Genomic DNA, 21,398 nt, shown 5'->3' with positions numbered 1-21,398 from the left:
AGGTAAAGATCATATTTTGGGAAATGTGAACATGAATTTATTGTAATAATTCGACAACTATACGTTTTTCACACTTCCCTGAACTCTGTTGAAGTATATTTCACAGTTTGGGAAAGTCTGCCTTGTACCTACACAAATATGTTTGATTTCAAAAGTAGAGAGGATTTTGTACATATTTATAGCAGTTTACTTAATTTTGTACCTCAGGTATTTAAAATGACCAAACATTACATGGATTATATTTCAGCACAACTGGACAGGAAAGTTGGAAAAAGTGTGATAAATGTTGTGGTTTAAATGTTCCTGACCACAAAGATGTGATGTAGCATTAAGATATGTTTTTTTTTAAGTAAATCTGTTTATCAAGTTCTTTTGCTGTTTTTCTAATAACATCTCTTTCACTTATTTGTTGTTGATTGTCAGTCAAAAGATGAGCCGATATATGGAACTTTCTGCCGAAATACTTCATCCCCCACTCACAGCCTTTATGTCTTTGTAAGAAATTTTGTCTGCAAAATAGGAGAAGATGCTGAACTTTTCATGTCCCTCTATGATCCCCATAAGCATACAGTGATAAGGTATGCCAATTTTTCTTCCACTGATGCGCAGTGTCCATTTTCCTAAGAAACTTAAACCTGTGTGTGAGATTATAAATGTGTGGATTATGACACTCTCTTGTGGTTTGGATGAATTTAGGATTAAACATACACAGTTTATGAACAGGCATATTTATATTAATGACTCATTTGGTAAGACATCAGAATGACTTATGGGTAGCCCAGGTTTGCATCAAAGCCTGAACTATTTTAATAGGTTAATGGAGCTGCTTGTCTCTTTACATAATTATTAACCATTGTCTGACTTTCCCCATTGCTCTGGGTTTAGTCAAGCATGACTGAAGTTGCAGGAGCTGAAATTTGAAACTTAGTTGGCAGAATTTTCAATGATGCACTCAATATAATTTAAAATTGCTTGTCAATATCTTCTTATACAGTGCTATTTCATTGTGATAATATGAGTTTATATAATGTTTATTTTTCCACAGTGAAAATTATTTGGTGAGGTGGGGGAGCAAAGGTTTTGTCAAAGAAGTTGACAATTTCAACAATCTTAAAGTGGTTTTCACTGTAAGTAGTTTTTTTTAAAATAATCCTTTCACTCCAACCACCCATACTACCTGTACATTTTTTGGAAAACTTGCAGAATCAAGTATTTCTCATCTGCCACAGGAAACAGAATTAGCAGAATTCTGCTAAGTGATCTCATTTCATTCATTCTCTCTCTATGGCTAACTGTGCATATAATACAAAGGCATTATGTGTTTTTGACTTGTGCAAACTCAGCTATTGTGTCTTATGTAAGTAACCACAGTTAAGGATTGCTTGATAGGTGAAAAGATAACTTATTTTTGTAAGGATTTTGTTTTTAATTTTTTGAGCAGTATTGTGAAATAGATATGGTCCTTCTCTCTGAAAAATTACTGAATGAATCATAAAACTAACTTTTTCAAATAAATTATGTGGGGAGAAACATAGCCGTAAGACTAAATCTAGTGTTTGGCTAGACTGACTTAATCCTGAAACCATGAGGATAGATTGTGGTTGTCAATTTGAAATAACTGATCCATGGTTATGGCTTTTATCTAGCTATATTTGAGAAACATTAATATTGTGGTACAAGAAAAATTATCATATTGTACACAGATGTTATGCTAAATACAACAGATGACTAAGTAAGTCACTGAAACATATAAATTATATTCTAATTACCTGAGAACTTCTGGGGAAGAAATGCCAAGCTAAAGACAACTCCACTAAAAGCAGAGCTGAATAGATCAGGAATTTGATGATTGACTCAACTAAAAGAAGAACTGGTGATGGATCAGCAATTTGCAGTTCCCTAGAAAAAGGAAGGGAACAGAGATGGTCCACAAGTGTTCCAGGCAGTTGTTTCTAGCATGGAGGGAAAAAATTAAGTGCAAATTTAAAAACTAAAAATATTGTTTCTTTGGAATAAACTTTGGCATGGGAAAGTTAAAAAAATGAACAAAGAGTTCAGATGGATTGGAAATAAGATTTCAGACTAATTGTAAGAATTTTTCACAGGGTGAAATAATTTTGTTTTGAATCTTTTTTAAAACAACACATGATAGAATATGATTTTGAAGGTTGGACACTACAGAGAACCAGAAGAAACTAAAGATAACAAGGAAAAGAGATTTAAATTTGACTTATTAATATAGAACGGAGAAAAATATTTTAATGCTAAACATATTGAAGGATATATTTGGACCCAGAAGTTAATTTTAAGAGTGTCTACCATATCTCTATAGATAGACAGTGTATAAAAGAAGTTATGGAAGAGCAACACATTTTATTGAGACAAGATTTAGACTGCATGGATTTAAAAATGACAGGCTACAAGAATAATATAGAAAAAGATACTTCACTGGAAAACAAATAAAACTGGATGATGTCTTAATAATGAAAAGGATACACAAATAATGTAAAAGGGTGACCTGAATAATTTTCCTATATATTACTAAAAAGTCTTATTAAAGCTTTGAAGAATTTTGTGAGAAGGAACAAAGAAAAATTAAAAGAAATCAAGTTCAAGGACATTATTTGAGAGAAATAAAGTTCAAAATTCTTAAAAGGAGGAATATAAAGTTGGTTTGTTTGACCAAAGTTAAAATAGATATGTTGTTATCTGCGGTAACCCTTAATCAATTGCTTTTTCTCATCAGAACAGAAAAACTAGGCTTTAAGGATTTGTTTATAGATAAGAGATGGGATATGAAAAGAAGAGATCATTTGTTATATGCTAAGTAAAAGTAATAAAATTGTGAAGGATGAAATCTTTATTTTTTCTTTTTCTTTACTATATTCTTATTTTTCTATTTCTTATTTTCTGCAGATTCTATTTCATTCATGTTGCTTAAATCAGTTGGTGCTAAAACAACATTTTTTCTGTTGTTATTGTTATATTATTAGCCCAGAAAATGCTGATATTTGGATAGTTTTTTAACTGTCAGTCTGTCAATTGAATTTTGCTGTTATTTATCTCAGGATCTTGGAAACAAAGATCTTGGAAGGGATCGAATTTATTTGATCTGTCAAATTGTACGAATTGGAAAAATGGATCTCAAAGATACTAACACCAAAAAATATACTCAGGGCATAAGAAGGCCTTTTGGAGTGGCAGGTAAGGCAAAGAATGGACAGAATCCAAAAAGCCTTCACAGTCTTTAATACAATTCCGCCTGTGCCTATGTGAGTTTAGCCACACTTGCTTATTAAAGCCCCATCACCTTCCACATAACCATTGTCCTTGAATATTGAAGTCCCAGTCAATGTGAGCTGATGGTACCTGATATACAGTTTTACCAAAATCATGGAATTTATAACATTTTCACTGCCAATAAGCATGTAAAGATAAGCTTTGGCATTGGATACATAGGATTCTGGTTGTGTAATTGGACTTGGCCTTCTGTTCTCTCACCCTCAGCACTGGCATCCTTTGTATATTGATATATCCATAGAGATTTATTTCAACCTTTAATGATATCAGTTAGACATTACTTAAACAATTCTGAAGAAAATGTTGAACATGTAGCTTAGAAGTGTTCTTTTTATTGTGTGATCACAAGAGAAGTCAAAATATGAAAGTCTGTCAAAGCAAAGATCCCTTCCTAAATTCGCTCCAAGTGACATAACTAAGTAAAATGTTCTTTAAGATGTCCTTGAAAAAAAATCAACGAAAAAGGTGGCTGATCAAAGAATGGTGGATTTTATTTTACGTTAGCAGCATGAGAGAACAAGACACAGTATTTCATGTGATGCAGAAGATATACAATAATATTTTCTTTCTCAGTGAGATCCAGATATGCTAAGTTTAAAATTTCCAGCAAGTCTTTTCCAGCAAAATTTCCAGCAAGTTTAAATAACCAGCAAGTCTAATGATCATTCTGGTTGAGAAAGTTGAAGAAATTTATAATCCAGCTCATCTGGAAAACAGCAGGTTAAGGAAGAATGGTAGGACAAGATAAGAACTCCAAATAATCTGCTCACCTTTGCATTATCTCATTAATATTTTAAATGGGAAATAAAAAATAATAATACCAGAATGCAGGCAAGCAAAATTGGAATACTAATGCATTATTAAGCAAGCATATCAAATCAGCTGTGTCAGCTCCAGCTCTAAATTAATTGCTATTTACTTAGGGCTTTTATAGTTATCGGCAGTTTTTCACTGATGTGTAACTAAGTAATGGATGATGCTGAAAGTTGGGAGGAAATCATCGAATTTTTCCATATATTGTTTTCTCAGGCAGATATCAGTTTTCTAATAGGAGCAACACTTCCTCATATACATGCTATCCACACAGCAAAGTTCATTGTGGTGTATTTGTGTGCCTTTATTTTATTAGATTTAAAATTTGCTTTGGAGAAAAACAATTAAAAAAATTCTTATGCATATATATGTATATGGATCTTTGGTTATTCGGGTTTTCTCCCGCGTAAAATTGGAAGTATCTAGGCAACGTTTCGATGAAGTTTCATTCATCATCTTCAGGCTTGTGTCTTCGGCTCTGTGCTTCTTAGAGTAATGTGAGCTTGCAGCTGCTTCTTCCTTTTAACTGCTAGTGGGGTGTGACTTGATTGGGTGGGGGCTTGGCTATGTTCTGATTGGGTGGGGGTGTGTTCTCATTGGTTGGGGTTTGGCTGTGTTCTGATTGGTTGGGGGGCTGGCTGTGTTCTGATTGGCTGGGGATGTGTTCTGTTCAGGTGGGGGCTTGGTTGTGCTCAGGTTAGTCTTAGTTGCTGGGGGATTGAGCTGGTGAGCTGTGATCCTGCTGTTTGGCTTCACGTTCGTGGTCGTGCCGCATCTTCATGGTGTGCGTCAGTTCACTTCATGTATGGGTCGGAGGGGTTTGAAGTGGGTAGTGATGCAGCTGCAGTGCGGCTTCTGGTCCATGGTCGTGTCTCATCTTCTGTGTGGGTGTGAGTCTGCTTTCTATGTGGAAGTGTGGTGGTAGCATCTTGTGTGGCCCTCGTGGGTGTGGGTCTGGTGTCATTCTTCATGTTAGGTACTCGTCTGTTCATGAGGGCGGGTTTCCAAATGGCTGGTAGGCGGGAGGTATCATCTCGTTTATTCATGCTGTGTGGGCGTTTTTCTATCTCTATGGCTTCTCTGATTATTCTGTTGTTGAAGTGTTCGGTTTTGGTGATAGTTCTGGTATTTTTAAAGTCAGTCTCATGTCCTGTGGCTTTGAGGTGTTGGACGAGGGAAGAGGTCGGTTCTTCTTTTTTGATTGAGTTCTTGTGTTCTTTAATGCATGCACTTATTCTTTTGTTAGTTTGTCCGATGTATGTGGTGGGGCAGGCGGTGCAAGGGATTTCGTATACTCCTTGGTTTTCTAACTCAATTTTGTCTTTAGGGTTTCTTAGGATGGTGGATATTTTTCTGTTTGTGTAGAATGCTGTTTTAATGTTGTGTTTAGGGAGGATCTTGCTGATTTTGTCTGTAGTGCCTTTTATATATGGGAGGAGGGCTTTGCCGTTCTCTTGTTCTCTGTCTTGGATTTTGTTTTTTGTTTTTTTATAGTTTTTCTTTCTTTTTTTTTAAAGATATTATTATTATATTAAATATTAGATATAAGATATTAAAATATTTTTTTTTTCTGTCTTGGATTTTGGTTGGGGTTTCTTTTTAGATTAGGTGGGTAATCTTCTTTCTTTGGAATTCATTGGCTGTTAGTACATTAGTGAGAGTGTGTAGTTCGGTTTTTAGGTATTGTTCGTTGGCTAAGCATTTTGTTCTGGAGATGAGTGTCTCAGCTATGGAATTGATCTGTGCTGGGTGGTGGTGTGAGAGTGCATGTAGATAGTGGTTTGTATGTGTTTTCTTCTGGTAGATGGTGTGTCCTAGGGAGCCATTGGATTTTTTGTATACTAAGACATCGAGGAAGGGAAGTTGATTGTTAGCTTCTGTTTCCATGGTGAATTATATTTTGGGGTGTATGCTGTTGAGGTGTGTGAGGAAGTTGTTCAGTTTTTCTTTCCCATGTGGCCAGATTATGAAGGTGTCATCTACGTATCTGAGCCAGAGTTCGGGTTTGTGATCATATTTTTCTAGAGCTTGTGTTTCAAAGTGTTCCATGTAGAGGTTTGCGATGACAGGTGAGAGGGGTGATCCCATGGGTGCTCCTTCTATTTGTTTGTATTTTTGTCCATTGTAGGTGAAGTATGTATTGGATAGGCAATGGTTGGTCAGATCTAGGATGTGCTTGGGGGGGGGTGTATTTGTTTTGGATGGCTGACAAGGCTTCTTTTATTGGCACTTGGGTGAAGAGGGATATGACATCGAAGCTCACTAGTAGGTCGCTGGATTGTAAGTTTTGTTTCTTTATGATCTCGATGAACTGGAATAAGTTTTTTACATGTGAGTTGATGGATTTTGCATAGGGCTATAGTTGTTTGGCGAGAAATTTGGCTAGGTTTTGTAGAGGTGAGCCTATGGAGCTGACTATTGGTCTAAGTGGGGTTCCTTCTTTGTGTATCTTGGGCAAACCATAAAGCTTAGGGCATCTGGATGATTTCTCTCCAGGTATGATTCTTTGCTGGATTTCTTCGCTGATGGGGGAGGCTTTTATTTTGGATCTGGTGATTTTTTCTAGGTAAGTGGTGGGGTCTGTGTTTAGGGGTTTGTATGTGGGGTCTTGGAGTAGGTTGGTTAACTTGGTTTGGTAGTCAGATGTGTTCATAACCACTGTCGCGTTGCCCTTGTCTGTTGGTAGGATTATTATGCTGGTGTCTTCTTTCAGGTTAAGTAGTGCAGTTTGTTCTTCTTTGGATAAGTTGCTTTTGGGTGGTTTGCTAGTGCAGAGGATGTTGGTGATTTCGAGTCTGATTTTGTTAGCATCGTCAGGGTTGGTTTTGGTCAGGCTGGTTTCAACTCCGCATATGATGGTTTCTGTGGGGATGTGTTTGGGAGCGACAGCAAAGTTGAATCCTTTTGAAAGGACCTTGGTTTCAGCTTCAGTGAGGATCTTGTCTGAGATGTTGTGCACTGTTTGTTTCATGTGTGGCTGTGGGGGGAGGAGTATATATATATATATATATATATATATATATATATATATATATATATATATATATATATAGTTATATAGTTATATATATATAGTTATATATAGTTATATATATTATTCTAACTGGGACAGAAATTATACTTGTTGCCTGTTTTCAAGCCGTGATAGTTTTTTGTTTTCTTCCTTTAGTAATGGACATCTCAGATATTATAAAAAGAAAAATAGAAAGTGATGAAGAGAAACAATATTTCATCCCCTTTCATCCGTAAGACAATTTTGTTGTTTAACATTTTTAATGTGTAAAAAAAGTTATTCCAGTAGGATGCAGATATTATGAAAAAATATTGTAAGTCATTATAAACATAAATCAAAATGTGCTGTATCTAAAGGTACTTTTCATATATAGGAATCTTCTGCTTACTGAAAGCACATGTAGAGATAATCTAAATCCAAATATGTTTTTACTACTGCATTCTTTTCACTAATTATTGTGCAGGTATCTGTAGATAAGCTCTAGAAGGTCTTGTCCTGAATCTCAGTATTGAAGCAACAATGTGTTGTTTCCCTTTCCCATTTGTGGATTGCTGGATTTTCCACTATTTTCTTTTTATTAAACTTAGAAGCATTTGTTGTTTTATGTTTAAGAATTCTTCCCTTATCACATATTCAATAACTCTAAACGTATGGCTTCACATTCATGTACTGATGAAAAAGTTGTCTCAACTGACTTTGATTCATTATATTCCTTTGGTTTGCAGTAATATTATTCTTTTTATTTCAGAGTGCCAGAGAATGAGTTTTTGCACAACCTCTTAAGCAAGGTTACCACATTCAAAAGTGACAGTGGCGGGCAAGGTGAAGTACATGCCTGTTCTTACTCCATCCTCCCATATCTATATTCTTAAAGTGATGGCATGACTGGAAGCCTTTAAGCCAGTTGGAAGAAGTACTAGGAACCAGCAATATTATATAGGGATAGACATGCACTTTCTAATATATTTACTTATATGAGCTTTAAATGGAGCCCCTTATTCATACTACCAAAACTTCAATAGTGTAGACTTTGAGCCTGCTGCTACCTGCTTATGTGAATGTGTTTTACAATGGAACTTCTCAATTAGTCTTTCTTATCTATATATTTTTTTGCATCCTTAGTTCCCATTTCATGATAAATCTTCTTTATCTTTGTATGTCATACAGGATTATGGGTAACTATGAAGATGCTTGTTGGAGACATTACTCATATTAGAAAGGACCATCCTCACCTTGTTGATAGGACAACAGTTGTTGCTAGGAAGCTTGGATTCCCTGAAATAATCATGCCAGGTATGATACTGATCCTTTTTCTTTTGAATTGAAAGGCCTTCCTTCCTTCCTTCCTTCCTTCCTTCCTTCCTTCCTTCCTTCCTTCCTTCCTTCCTTCCTTCCTTCCTTCCCTCCCTCCCTCCCTCCCTTCCTGACATCAAGGGAAAGGATAAAAGCATCTTTACTTAGATTTATAATTTTCTTATAACTCTTCATTAAATCAAAATTAAATTGATCCAAGCGTATCTACATCAATTACTGTAATAAGCAAAAATTTTTTCCTAAGGTCCAGAATGGATTGTGTGGAAACTAAATATGATAATAATGCATAAAATAACCAAACTACAATATAACTTTACTTTAAATACAGTTAAATCCTCTACTGTAATCCCTCTGGCCAGTAACTATTATATTTTTATTTCTTTGTCATGCCAAGTGTTTACGTAAAAAGAATAGATTTATGAGTAGTTACTCTTCAATTAATTTTTTCATCTTCAGTGGGAAATTAATGGCACCCAGATAATTTCATGGCACCCAGATAGCCTTCCTCCTCCTCCTCCTCCTCCTCCTCCTCCTCTCACTGTTTCTTCCTCCTTCCTCCTCTTCCTCTTCCTCCTCCACTTCTCCTTCCTCTTCCCCTCCTCCCCTAGTATAAAGGCATGTTTTATTTGGATGTGTGTGTACTTTTAATCTATTTGCCTATGCATGTCTTTATGCTGTTATTTGACATATAATAGTTTAGAACAGTGGTAGGATTAAAAAAAAAGTACTACCGGTTCTGTGGGCATGGCTTGGTGGGTGTGGCAGGGGAAGGATACTGTAAAATGTCCATTCCCACCCCACTCCAGGGGAAGGATACTGCAAAATCCCATTCCTTCCCCACTCCACTAACCTGCTTTCCAGCTCTGTTCTCCTGTGGAAGGCAACAAAAGAAGACCCAGCTGATCAGCTGGGACTCGGAAGGCAGAGAATAGATAGGGGTGGGGCCAACCAGAGATAGTATTTGCCAGTTGTCTGAACTACTTAAAATTTCCACTACCGGTTCTCTGAACTACTCAAAATTTCTTCTACTGGTTCTCCAGAACTGGTCAGAACCTGCTGAATACTATCTCTGGTTTAGAAAACAAAGAATGTAACATTGCTGGGCATTCAACATCTGGTGAAAAAGATGCATCTTCCATAGATTCAAGACAAAGCAAGCAAAAACCTTATCTTAAAAGAAGAGTGGAGTTTGTCTGTTTTTTGTATGCATGTGCTTTTAGGTAAAGATGAAAGGGGCTTGTTTTCAAGTGAAATTTGCTCTTCCCAGTTTTTGTCTCCCCACCCTACGCTCTATTTTTGCTCATTCACTACATAGCCTTCATGGCACAATTCTCTGAATTCTGTGTTATCCTTGCCACTTTCTCAGCTAGCTGATTTGACCAAAGTTCACCAGAAGGTGTCACTGCAGAATGAGGATTATCCATTGATGATGGAGCTACAATCATCCTTTCCCTGAAGGGACAATGAAGTCAGCATTAAGATTAACTTCATTTTCCTCTTGAATGTCCTAGTATAACACAGGGTATGGAAGAAATAGCTTTTAATGTGCTTTGTCACTATAGCGACTTACTTCTAACTTTTTGTTTCTTTCACAGGCGATGTAAGAAATGATATCTATATTACCTTGCTCTATGGAGATTTAGATAAATTTAATAAAACTACTCAGAGAAATGTAGAAGTCAACATGTGTGTCTGTGATGAAGATGGAAAAGTGATACCTGTAAGTGCTGTTCTGCTGTTAATGTATATTTTTTTAAAAAAACATGGTTAAAGGCTAGTGGTATTTTCCTCAGTAGAGTTTCTGAGTATAAATCTAGTGGCTTTGGTCCATAACTTCTGTTTGCAGAAATGTGTATTTCTAAGCTAATTTTTGCAATTTATCTTATCCAACTCATGAAACAAAGACTGGATTCACAGAATCTAATCTTTGTGAGAAGCTCTAGCATAGTTGATTTGTTTTTAGTGTAACCCAGCTTTATAATTCCTACAGCCTAATTTCTGGTTTAGTGTGCTGTGTGGCATATAAGAAATATGAGGTATGTATCACAAAAGTATACCAAGTATGAACTGAGAAGAAAAAAAGAGGAATTTTAAAACTTGAGATGTTTGTTTGATAATGGAAGACCAAGGCAAAATGCTAGTTAGTTAGATTAAGCAAGCACTCCTTTAAAATGCTTAGTGTTTGTTGTTTGGTCCATTTCATAGCATTTGTTCCAAACTTCAACCTGCACATTTTTTATGAGTGTGAACTTATTCAATTTCCATGTATAGTCACAGGTTCAAGAAATGGGAATCTAATCTGGCAATTAAAAAGTGGCAAATGTCAGATTTTTCTTTGGTAATAAACACTTACCAAAGAGCTTGTTGAAAATTTCAGAACACTGGAATATTGAAAAGCAAATTACAGGTAGTCCTCAGCTTATGACCACAACTGAGCCCAAACTTTCTGTTATTAAATGAGACATTTAGTAAATGAGTTTTGCCCCATTTTATGAACTCTCTTGCCATCGTTGTTAAGTGAATCCCTGAAGTTTATAAGTTAGTAACCTAGTTGTTACGTGACCGTGGTTTCCCCACTGACTTTGTCAAAAGGTTGCAGAAGGCATTGGGACACAGCAATGGCCAGTATGAACCAGTTGTTAAGTATCTGAATTTTGATCACATGATCATGGGGATGCTACAAAGATTGGAACTGTGAAAAATGGTCATAAGTTACTTTTTTCAGTGCCGTTGTAACTTTGAACGATCACTAAATGAACTGTTGTAAGTCAAGAACTACCTGTATTGCTTGGTTAATAAGCTAAGGGAAAGTATTAAAAATAAAATCTAAGAACGACAAGGTCCAAATTATCTCCAAACTAACTGGACCAATAAAAAATCCTGCCTTGTTACTATGTTTTAGATTGTTTAACATGGTTCTCTCTTGGGGGGAAGAGACCAATTAAAATTAGCCTGTAAAATGGTATGATTACCTCCAACTGAGGCAATTACTACTGCAGCATCTGTGTCTAAAAATAAAATATTTGTAATATAGTTGTCAAGAAGGTCTCACAGATGTCTATGTCTACAAAGTGGAGGGAGGTAAATGTTAATAAAGATTAGTTAATAAAGATTAGATTAAAGGTAAATGTTAATAAAATATTACCAGAACATAAATTGGAGGAAACCATGCTGGCACATCACTCTAGTAATCACATGACTATCGAATTTAGAGGAAACCTTTACAAAGCAGCTTCGAGAGGATGTACTGTTTAAAACTTTGTCAAAATGTAGTACCTCTTTGAAGTTTTGCATAGGCCTAATAGTCAAAAGTTCTGTGTTGCATTATTATTTTGAAAGACCTCCACGTCAAATAATAGTTTTCTAATCCTCCCTACATGTTAATGAAAGGAAGTTCGTGCCTTCCTTTTTTCACACTGATGACATGCAGACTAAAGTGACTGTGTCAGAAAACATTTTCTATGAGAGAAAAAGTGAGGACAAATGTTGAAGGATCAAGCTGTATAATTTTTTGTCCTTTCACTTACTGGAGTGTTCCTTGTGTTACCTTTTTTGTGATGTCTAAAGATAAAATGTATAAATATGTTGCAAAATCCCTGCTTTTACTTAAGTAGCAACTGCTAAAGAGCATATTCAAATTATTACAGCATAGGCAACGTTATAATATGCCTACTTACTTATTTGTATGTTTATTGAACATATTTATATGGCTCCCTATCTACCAGAACAAACTCTAAACAAGAATAAAAACACAATGGAATTATAAAATAAGGCATTATACAAAATAAAACAAAAATGCTGAGTCCCCAAAAATGCTCACTTCTACAGATCAAACATACTATGTCAATGATGCACATTTTTCTTGATACACTACTTTTATTTTGTTTGTTTTTTTGGCACTAGTTTTTTGCTAATTGCTTAAATCTGTTTAAAAACTTAGTCCATGTAAGATGGAAGAAGAATGTGTATAAATTGAAAGATTCCTTCTGAAAACCAATGAGGATTCATGACTGTATCTGAAATCCAATATTTGCTTTAAAGTATGGTTGGCCAACCTTTTGGCTTGCCTGGGCCACATTGAGTGAGAAGGAATCTTCTTGGATAAGATGCAAAATATATAATATAGTTACTGTATATAAATATCAAAGGACCGTGTTTCTCCAACAATACGGCCTCCCCCAATAGGAAGACCCAGCATATTTTCTAGGCATAAAATGAAATTAAGCCCCTCCCCCCAAATTCAGGCCTATTTTAAAACATGCTATATGGGGGGAAGGGCGGGGGGACTTGCCGTTAGGAGCTCCCTGCGGGCAGTAATTCCTTGCCACCAGCTGCTCCTAATGGGCGATCATGGCAGAGCGCGGAGTGCTCCCTACTCCTGCCAAGCACCTTTGCAGCAGACCCAAGACCTTCAGTGCCCGCTGCTGTTGATTTCCCTTCTGCCCATGCCACTGCTGCATTTGGAGCTGCCACTTCCACGTTTGGAGCACCACTGCTGTTTGATGCACTGCTGCCATTTGGAGCTGCCGCTTCTGCATTTGGAGCTGCCGCTGCGTTTGGAGCACTGCCGCTGTTTGGAGTTGCCATGTCCGCATTTGGAGCTGCTGCTGCGTTTGGAGCTGCCACTTCCGCGTTTGGAGCACTGCCACTGTTTGGAGCACCACCGCCATTTGGAGCGCCGCTGCCACTCCAAACACAGCGGCAGCTCCAAACGTAGAAGTGGCATCTCCAAACATGATGGCAGTGCTCCAAATGGTGGCGGCACTCCAAATGGCAGCAGCACTCCAAACACAGAAGCAGCAGCTCCATACATGATGGCGGTGCTCCAAATGGTGGCGGCACTCCAAACATTGAAGCGGCAGCTTCAAACGTGGCGGCAGAATGGGCAGAAGGGAAAGCAACAGTGGTGGATGCCAAAGGTCTTGGGTCTGCAGCAAAGGTGTTTGGTGGGAGTAAGGAGCTCTCTGCGCTTTGCCAAGATCACCTGTTAGGAGCGGCTGGTGGCGAGACTGCCCACGGGGCGCTCTAGATGAGGATGCAAGGGGGGGAATTAAGTCACCCCCGAAAAGATGGCCTAGCCGTTTTTTCGGGGCTCAAAAAAATATAAGACCCGGCCCTATTTTATGAGAAACACGGTAGGTGTCCAGGGCTGCATGTGGCCTGCATATTGTATGTTGGACACGCCTAGTTTCAAGTATAATAAGATGATATTAAAGGGTAATTTATGAAATGCAATGCATTTATTTCTTCCTTTGTTGTCCCTTCAAATTTATAGAAACTTATTTCATATATTTTTGATGTGCACTGTTAACTCAGTTACAGATGCTTCTGATGTGATAAAAAAATTTAATTTAACAGAAAATTGTAAAGTGAGAGGAGGTGCAAAAATAACATATATAATCAGCGAACAATTCTTTTCACAGGAAAGTTTGAAAATAATTACTTTCTTGCATTGTTAAATTTCCAGGAAATTTCATGTGGAATTAATAGAGTTGATTGAAATGAGAAGGAAGAAATTAAGAGAGTATTTGAAGAAAATAATAGCTACATGATGCAAACATAAAAAAGAAATATCATTGAGTTTATTTGTCCCAAAAGACAAATCTGAGTTTAAATGATACCCTCACAAGTTACAAACTTATATAAAAATCCTGCCCAATTGAAAGTAATTATGGAGATTCCTCCCTCCCCAAATCCATATGCATATGTTTATTTATGTGTTTAGAATATTATGTGGTTGCCCATCTTCAATGAGATACGAGAAGGGGATGTGTACAAAGTAATACAAATCCAAAACACACAAAAAATAATACCATCTAAAAATAATATGTCGGGGAAATTCTGTCTGCCCGTCCGAATGTCCATCCAGACACATATACAAACACACACACACACACACACACATTTTGAAGCATTGTTAAAAGAAGAGGAAGATAGAATAGGATTTTAATTATGTAACTGGCAAGACCTTTACACATTATAGTGTTTAATTTTTCTTACCTCTTAATATCTGCCTTGTCTGTATGTCCATCCTACCATTCTGGCCATTTCCATTACCATTGAACAAGTCTGGTAGCAGGTTTGAGAGAATTTGGGGAATTAGGTGTTTTTTCCCCCTCTTTGTCATGATAGGCTTCCAAGACAGTAGGCCCATTTTACTAGATAGCAGGAATAAAAGAAATAGGTTCTTTGGCTTCTTTTTCTTCTATTTGTTGAAACCCTCTATTTGCTCTAAATTGGACTTAACAGGATTGACAACTTTTGTGAAAGGCTATTCATTCTTTCCTTTCCCTGGACATTTTTCTTCAACTTTGTATTTTATTTATTTATTTGCAGTGTTGGTGCTGAAGCTGCCACTAATCAAAATTTCCAAATAGTTGCGCTTGTCACATTAACTTTTCAGAATTCCCGAGCACAGAAAGAAATCAGAGAATTCCACAGAACTTGGGAATATCATTTAGGCCATCCGCCACGGCCTGTTCCATATAAAAATTCAAACAGAAGTGCCATAACAGACAACTGTCTAAATCTTTGCTTAAATACCTATGTGAAGGTATTTAACCACCACACCTCTAACTAAATCCTTCCATTGTTGATTTAATACTTTCTTGTAACATTAAAGCACTATCTGCCTTCTTGTAACTTGAATCTAATATTCTGCATCCTGTCCTCTGGCGAGGAAGAACAATTCCTGGCTGTTGTCGATGTATCATCCTTGAATATTTGAACAGTGCTATAATGTCCCTCCAGCACCTTTTGTTCTCCAAGCTAAACATTCTCAGGTCCTTCACTTTCTTTTCATGGGATTTAATTTAATCTTCTTCATTGTCCTTCTTTGAACATGTTCCCATTGCTCTCCACCCTTCCTAAAATGTCACATCTAGTTCAAGATCCAACATTCAAGGAGGTGGAGTTGTCAGCAGGTGGAGCAGAAGTGGGATTATTATTTTAGAAACTGTACTCCTGTTCACGCAACCTAAAACCACAGCTGCATTATACTTCAGACTCATATTCATTTTATACTCAAAACTCATTCCTCAAAATTCCCCCAAAGTTTTATTGCTTAGCTAGGTATTCCCCATTTGATACAGGTAGTCTTTGAGCCCAACATTTATGTTGCTAAGTGAAACATTTGTTAAATGAGTTATCCCCCATTTTATGAACTTTCTTACCACAGTTAAGGGAATCATTGCAGTTAAGTTAGCGACACGGTTGTTAAGTGAAAATGGCTTCCCCATTGATTGTGCAGAAGGTTGCAACAGCTGATCACATGACCCCATAATACTGCAACGTGAATCAATTGCCACATTTTTGAATTTTGATCACCTGACCATGGGGATTCTGCAATGATAGTAAGTGTGAAAAATAAGTCATTTTTTCAGTGGCATTGTAACTTTGAACAGTCACTAAATGAACTGTTGTAAGTCGGGGACTATTTGTGGCTGTGTGCTTGATGCTTGTCTTTTAAATGAAGAACTCTGGAATTGCCTGTTTAAATTCCATTTTATAATTTTCAGTCCGTTTCTCTAACTTATTGTGACAGTTTATTTTTGCCTTCTGGTGTTACCTCTCTCACCTACTGTCATCTCATTTGCCATTATTTATTTAATTAATTAAAAATGCTGAAGCACAGTGGCAGCAGCACTGAACCAGGCATCACTCCACTCCATATTTCCCTCCAGGATGGTGGACAAACTCTCAGGGAATACTCTGTGTATGATTCTCAAGCCAACAATGTCTCCACTTAATTGTCAATGCCATCCAGCTCACACCTAATTAGGTTGCTAATCAGCATATCATGGGCCACTTCGTTAAATATGTCTTGTGGAACATGTGTATTTTTCTCAGAGAGTGGACTGAGACAAAATAGGAGCTGAGTTATCTTACTGTATCTAGTGCTTATTGCCTGATAGCATTTTGCCATCTTCATTGGAAATCTGGCAGACCAGTTCTAGTTTTTCTTTTTCCAAAAGCATCTTTTTGGAAGGAATGGGGATGTATTTTGATGTTCTTTGCCAATCCCAATTCATTTTGAGGTTTAGTTCTTCTCACACCATCATTAGACTTCATGGTCTTGATGTATTTTGGGAACTGTCTCTCTTTCTACCTCCTATATGGGTTCTTTGGGTGGGATGGCAGTAGGGGAATACCCAGTTTTATTTTACTACCTTCTATTCCCCCTCCCCATTGAAATAGTTGGCAAAAGTGTTTCAGTATTTTATTTTTTAGGAAATACTTTTTTCCTCACACAGACACATATAGTTGTATAATACAGATAATTATTGACTTACAATAATTCATTTGTGCCCATTTAGAATTTCAAAGGTACTGAAAAAAGTGACTTATAACTGTTTTTCACACCGTTGCAGCATCAAAATTTGGGCACTTGTCACCTGGTTCATATTTATGATGGTTGCAGTGTCCAGGAGTCATTTGATTACCTTTTGTGACCTTCTGACAAGCAAAGTTAGTGGGGAAACCAGATTCACTTAAAAACTGTGTTTTTAAAATTATTATTAAAAACTTAATAATTGCAGTGATTCACTTAACAACTGTGGCAAGAAAAGTCATTAAATGGGTCAAATCTCACTTAACAAATGTCTCACATAACAAGAGAGGTTTGGGGTTCAATTGTGGTCGTAAGTTGAGGACTACCTGTATGGGCATCTAAATTTTCTTAAACGAACAAAGAAGTGCCAGTATGTGTATCACATAGCAATTGCTTCAGTTTTAAACAAACAGTTATGCCTTCATCAAGGGTCAGGGTACACCTGCTTTTATGGGATCTTCACCACCCAATTCTATGGCCTGGAATGGGAGGAGTAATTTTAATTAGTCACCTTTTAAAACTTTCCCCATATACCCTGACAAAGCATATGAAACACTAGGAAATTCACAACAGAGTTACAACCACCCACTATCAAATAAAAAGTAAACCAGAAGATCAAAGGCAGTTAGGTGGTCTTATAAAAGTGCATCTGGAATCGGTTCTGAGTACCTGAATATTTTTAGTTAATCTCATCCTTTTCAGTTATCTACTCTCTAGACAAGATTTCCCAACTTTGACAACTTCCAGGTTGTGTGGACTAAGTCCTAGAATTTTCATTAATGGCCATGCTGGCAATAGAACACCGAGCTTTGAAGTCCACCCATCCAGATGTTGCTATGGTTGGAAGATAATGCTATAGACCAGGGATGTCAAACTGGATTTCTTTGAGGGTCAGATCATGTGTGTAAATGGAATGGATGCCTTCTGTAACACCCTGCTGGCCAAAATGAGATACAGGGGCCACATGCACCACCCCATGCCTTGTTTTGACCTGCAGAGTGCTTCAGCAGGCTGTCCAGGCTGAAAATGGGGCATGGGGGAACCGTGTGCACCCCATTTTTGCTAGCAGAAGCAAAGGCCAGTGCTTTGCTATTTCCAGGCCACCACACGGGCCTTGAGTTTGACATTCTTGCTATAGACTGTACAATACATGTTTAAATTATATACCTCTCCATTTCTGGAATAAGAAACTAATCTCAAGGATTATAACAGTTATGAATGAAAAAATGTATTTTTGATGAAAATGGTACAATCATAAGAACTAGGAAGTAGCATTTCCTTTTATTTTTGTGTTTTGGACAGAATGTGATTTGCTTAGGGGCTGGAGACAAGCCTGTGAATGAATACAAGTCAGTTGTCTACTATCAAGTCAAACAACCCCGTTGGATGGAGACATTAAAGGTTTGACAAGGACCAGAGATCTGTCTGTTTAAAATCTTAAGACAACTTATTAATATTGCTGATTTTGCTAAATGATGACCTCTGAGAAACAGAGCTAAAAAAATCCAAATTACAAAATGTTTATGTATGCATAAAAATAATTTTAGTTAAGAACTATTCTCTTAACTTGCTTGAATCCTACAAGATGGACTACATGGAAATGAAAGCAATAATTATAATTCTATAGTTTTCCATAAATATGTTTTATTTCAGTAGGGCAGTACAATATAATATAACATAAAATATGAATGTGATATAAAAAGTTGAAAAAATTAATAAAATGCAGAACTGATCCTAATTTCAGGTGAATAAATATCCTAATTTCAGGTGAATAAAGTAGTGGACATTACTGTAGTTTTATATATAATGGGTAATAAGCAAATTGTAAGAAACATGTGATACAAATAGCTCCAGATGACTGTTAGCTATTCAGAAAGTGTATTGGAAACCTGTTTCTGTTAACAACAACACCATAGAGAACATATTAAAATATGCTCAAGAAGAGTAAAGTCAATCCATTTCCTGTGACTTCAAAGACTTCTGGGTCCTAAGTAAGAATAATTTTGTAAGTGATCCCTTATGATAGAAATGTAAGTTAAGTTTATAGTGAAACATTTATATTCTCCTTAAATAGCTTTGGATCATCTAGCCTGATCTAGTTTTCAGCCCGGCCCAGTCATCCTCTGTTAAAAGAGCAGCAAATATAATATTTTTATTAGAAGGTAATACATGGTGTTGGAACTTAACAACAAAGCAAAATTCATGAGTTATATGGTAGTTTCCAGTGGCAAATCTGAGATGGAGATATATAATCACAAATGAAACACAACTTACAATCATTCATTTAGTGACTATTCAAAGTTACAATGGCACTGAAAAAAGTGATTTATGACTGATCCTCACACTTATGACTGTCTCAGTGTCTGAGCCGTCACATGATCAAAGTTCAGGTGCATGGAAAGCAGCATGTTTGTATGATGGGTTGCAGTGTCCCGGGATCATTTGTGACTTTTCCAGCTGGCTGCCTACAAACAAAGTCGCGCGGGGAAGACCGGATTCACTTAACATTCTTGTAATTCACTTAATGAACCAGCAAGAAAATGGTTGTAAAATTAGGCCAGTTCACTTAATGACTGACTTCCTTAACAATGGAAATCCGGTCCAAATTGTGATAATAAATTTAAGACTACATTAGTTATAGCCAAAATATGAGTTCATTATGAAATGTAAAAATCCTTCCAAGCCATATTCAGATATGTAGTGATTTATACTTACTAAAAAAAAATCTAAGATATATGATAAAATACAAACATTGAAAAATCATTGTACTCAAGAGTTGTCACTGATAAAAATAACAAGTCTGTTATTTTGGCAGACTTATTTTGCATCAGTCACATGGTCCAATCAGCACACAGTCCAGATGTGACCTTATTCTCCACCTCCCAACCATCTGCACACATGACTTTGGTTCCCAGGGGAAACAAAGTTGTTTTGGTTGGAGCATCCCAGGTATCTACAAACTCTCCCTATCCCTCAGCTCTAGTTTCTGTCAGCATTGAAGCTTTGAAGAAAGACCCAGTAGAAACCCCAGTAGAATAGTAAGATGGCCACCATCTAGACAGCTTCAGGATTGACATCTATTTCTATGGATTAATATTGACAGTCCTGTTTCAAAACTGTAACATTTTCCTCCATCCTTCTTACATTGATGTTATTATTTAACTTGAGTTGCCATTTATTTCAAATGCCATTTCTTTAAATAGGTAGCCTTACCCATTGAGGATATGCAAAGAATTCATTTGCGTTTTATGTTTAGACATCGGTCATCTTTGGAGTGTAAGTAACCTCTTTTGTTCCTTGGTTTCAATATGTAAAATTAAATAAGTTGGTAAAAACTATTAACACCAAATTCTGGGTTATTCAGCTAAAGACAAAGGAGAAAAGAACTTTGCAATGGCCTATGTAAAATTAATGAAGGAAGACGGGACAACTCTGCTTGATGGCATTCATGAACTGGTGGTTTTAAAGGTACACTCTTACTATCTTATCTTATTGCATTAATTTGGTGTTGCTGAGTCCAGTTTTTATTCCAACTTTTTATTAGGCTATCAAAATATTGTAGTGTGCTCTAAGAAAAGTTGCTTTGACATAATATGCTTCGTCTGAATTTTGTTTGTTGTGTGGTACAGTGTCAAACAATGTGCAGTGTATGAACTTATTTTTACTCTTACAGTTCTTCAGATTTCTCTGGCTTATACTGTATTTAGAGCAGAGGTGGTATTCAGCAGGTTCTGATCAGTTCTGGAGAACCAGTAGCAAAAATTTTGAGTAGTTTGGAGAACTGGCAAATACCACCTCTGACTGGAGATTTTACAGTATCCTTCCCCTGCCACGCCCACCAAGCCACACCCACAGAACCAGTAATAAAAATTTTTGAATCCCACCACAGATTTAGAGTACCATAATGTTCCATCATGCAAATATTTACAAGCCTTCTTCAAAACTCAGTAGCGTACTGTTTTTCAAATGATGTTCTCTTAAGTCAGCAGAATATGATGTTTAATATTGGAAATGCTGGGAGCTGAGAAAACCATGGGTTTAAGTCTCAGTGTCTTTGTTGTACAAATCAGTACACAAACCATGGTTTATCTTGAGCAAATCCAGGATCATGTGACTTTTCTATTAACTCCTGAAGATGATGTTGACCCTTCTGTGGGCTACATATTTAGCTGGTTGATATACTTGGCAAAGAGAATTGATTTGGAAGTATGAGAGAAAAGTTCACCTTTGCAGATTACAGTAGATCAATTTACCTATTTTGTCTTTTTCCTCTTCCTTTTAGTGACCTCTTCCTGTTTAAATATAGCATAGCTTACAGAGGAAGCATATATATATATATGAACTTGCATACAGGATTTATTTATTTATAGAATATTATATGCAGGGGCCACAAAAATAAACATCACTTTATTTATTTAAAATACTTGTTAAATACCCAACTCAAAACAGAAATCTGGATGGTTCACAATCATAGTATAAAAACAACATTATACCAAAAAAGAAAAAAAAGCAAACAGCAATAAAAACAACAAAACCTGGTGCTATAGCCAGATTTCCTTGATGCAGCCACAACATTCCCTTTCAACTCTGGCTTCACCCTATCCCAATATTTGGGAGAAAGGCCACCTT

At 36.6% G+C, this 21,398-nt stretch overlaps 1 protein-coding gene across 1 annotated transcript in view; it reads left to right on the top strand.

Annotated features, from left to right (window-relative positions):
• Window positions 1-21,398, top strand: part of DOCK2 (dedicator of cytokinesis 2) — a 316,322-nt gene that overhangs the window by 26,614 nt on the left and 268,310 nt on the right. Inside the window, exons 8-17 of the mRNA XM_087924559.1 lie at window positions 424-578; window positions 1,046-1,127; window positions 3,069-3,204; window positions 7,283-7,358; window positions 7,875-7,948; window positions 8,294-8,419; window positions 10,036-10,160; window positions 18,072-18,170; window positions 19,973-20,045; window positions 20,134-20,237. Coding sequence (XP_087780685.1) covers window positions 424-578; window positions 1,046-1,127; window positions 3,069-3,204; window positions 7,283-7,358; window positions 7,875-7,948; window positions 8,294-8,419; window positions 10,036-10,160; window positions 18,072-18,170; window positions 19,973-20,045; window positions 20,134-20,237 — 1,050 coding nt within the window. The remainder of the gene's footprint in view (window positions 1-423; window positions 579-1,045; window positions 1,128-3,068; window positions 3,205-7,282; window positions 7,359-7,874; window positions 7,949-8,293; window positions 8,420-10,035; window positions 10,161-18,071; window positions 18,171-19,972; window positions 20,046-20,133; window positions 20,238-21,398) is intronic.

The sequence above is a fragment of the Pseudonaja textilis genome, chromosome 2 (assembly GCF_049901715.1).
Source record: "Pseudonaja textilis isolate UNSWEBS1 chromosome 2, rPseTex1.2, whole genome shotgun sequence".
Taxonomy (NCBI): Eukaryota; Metazoa; Chordata; class Lepidosauria; order Squamata; family Elapidae; genus Pseudonaja; species Pseudonaja textilis.
This window is presented reverse-complemented; position numbering and strand designations above follow the sequence as displayed.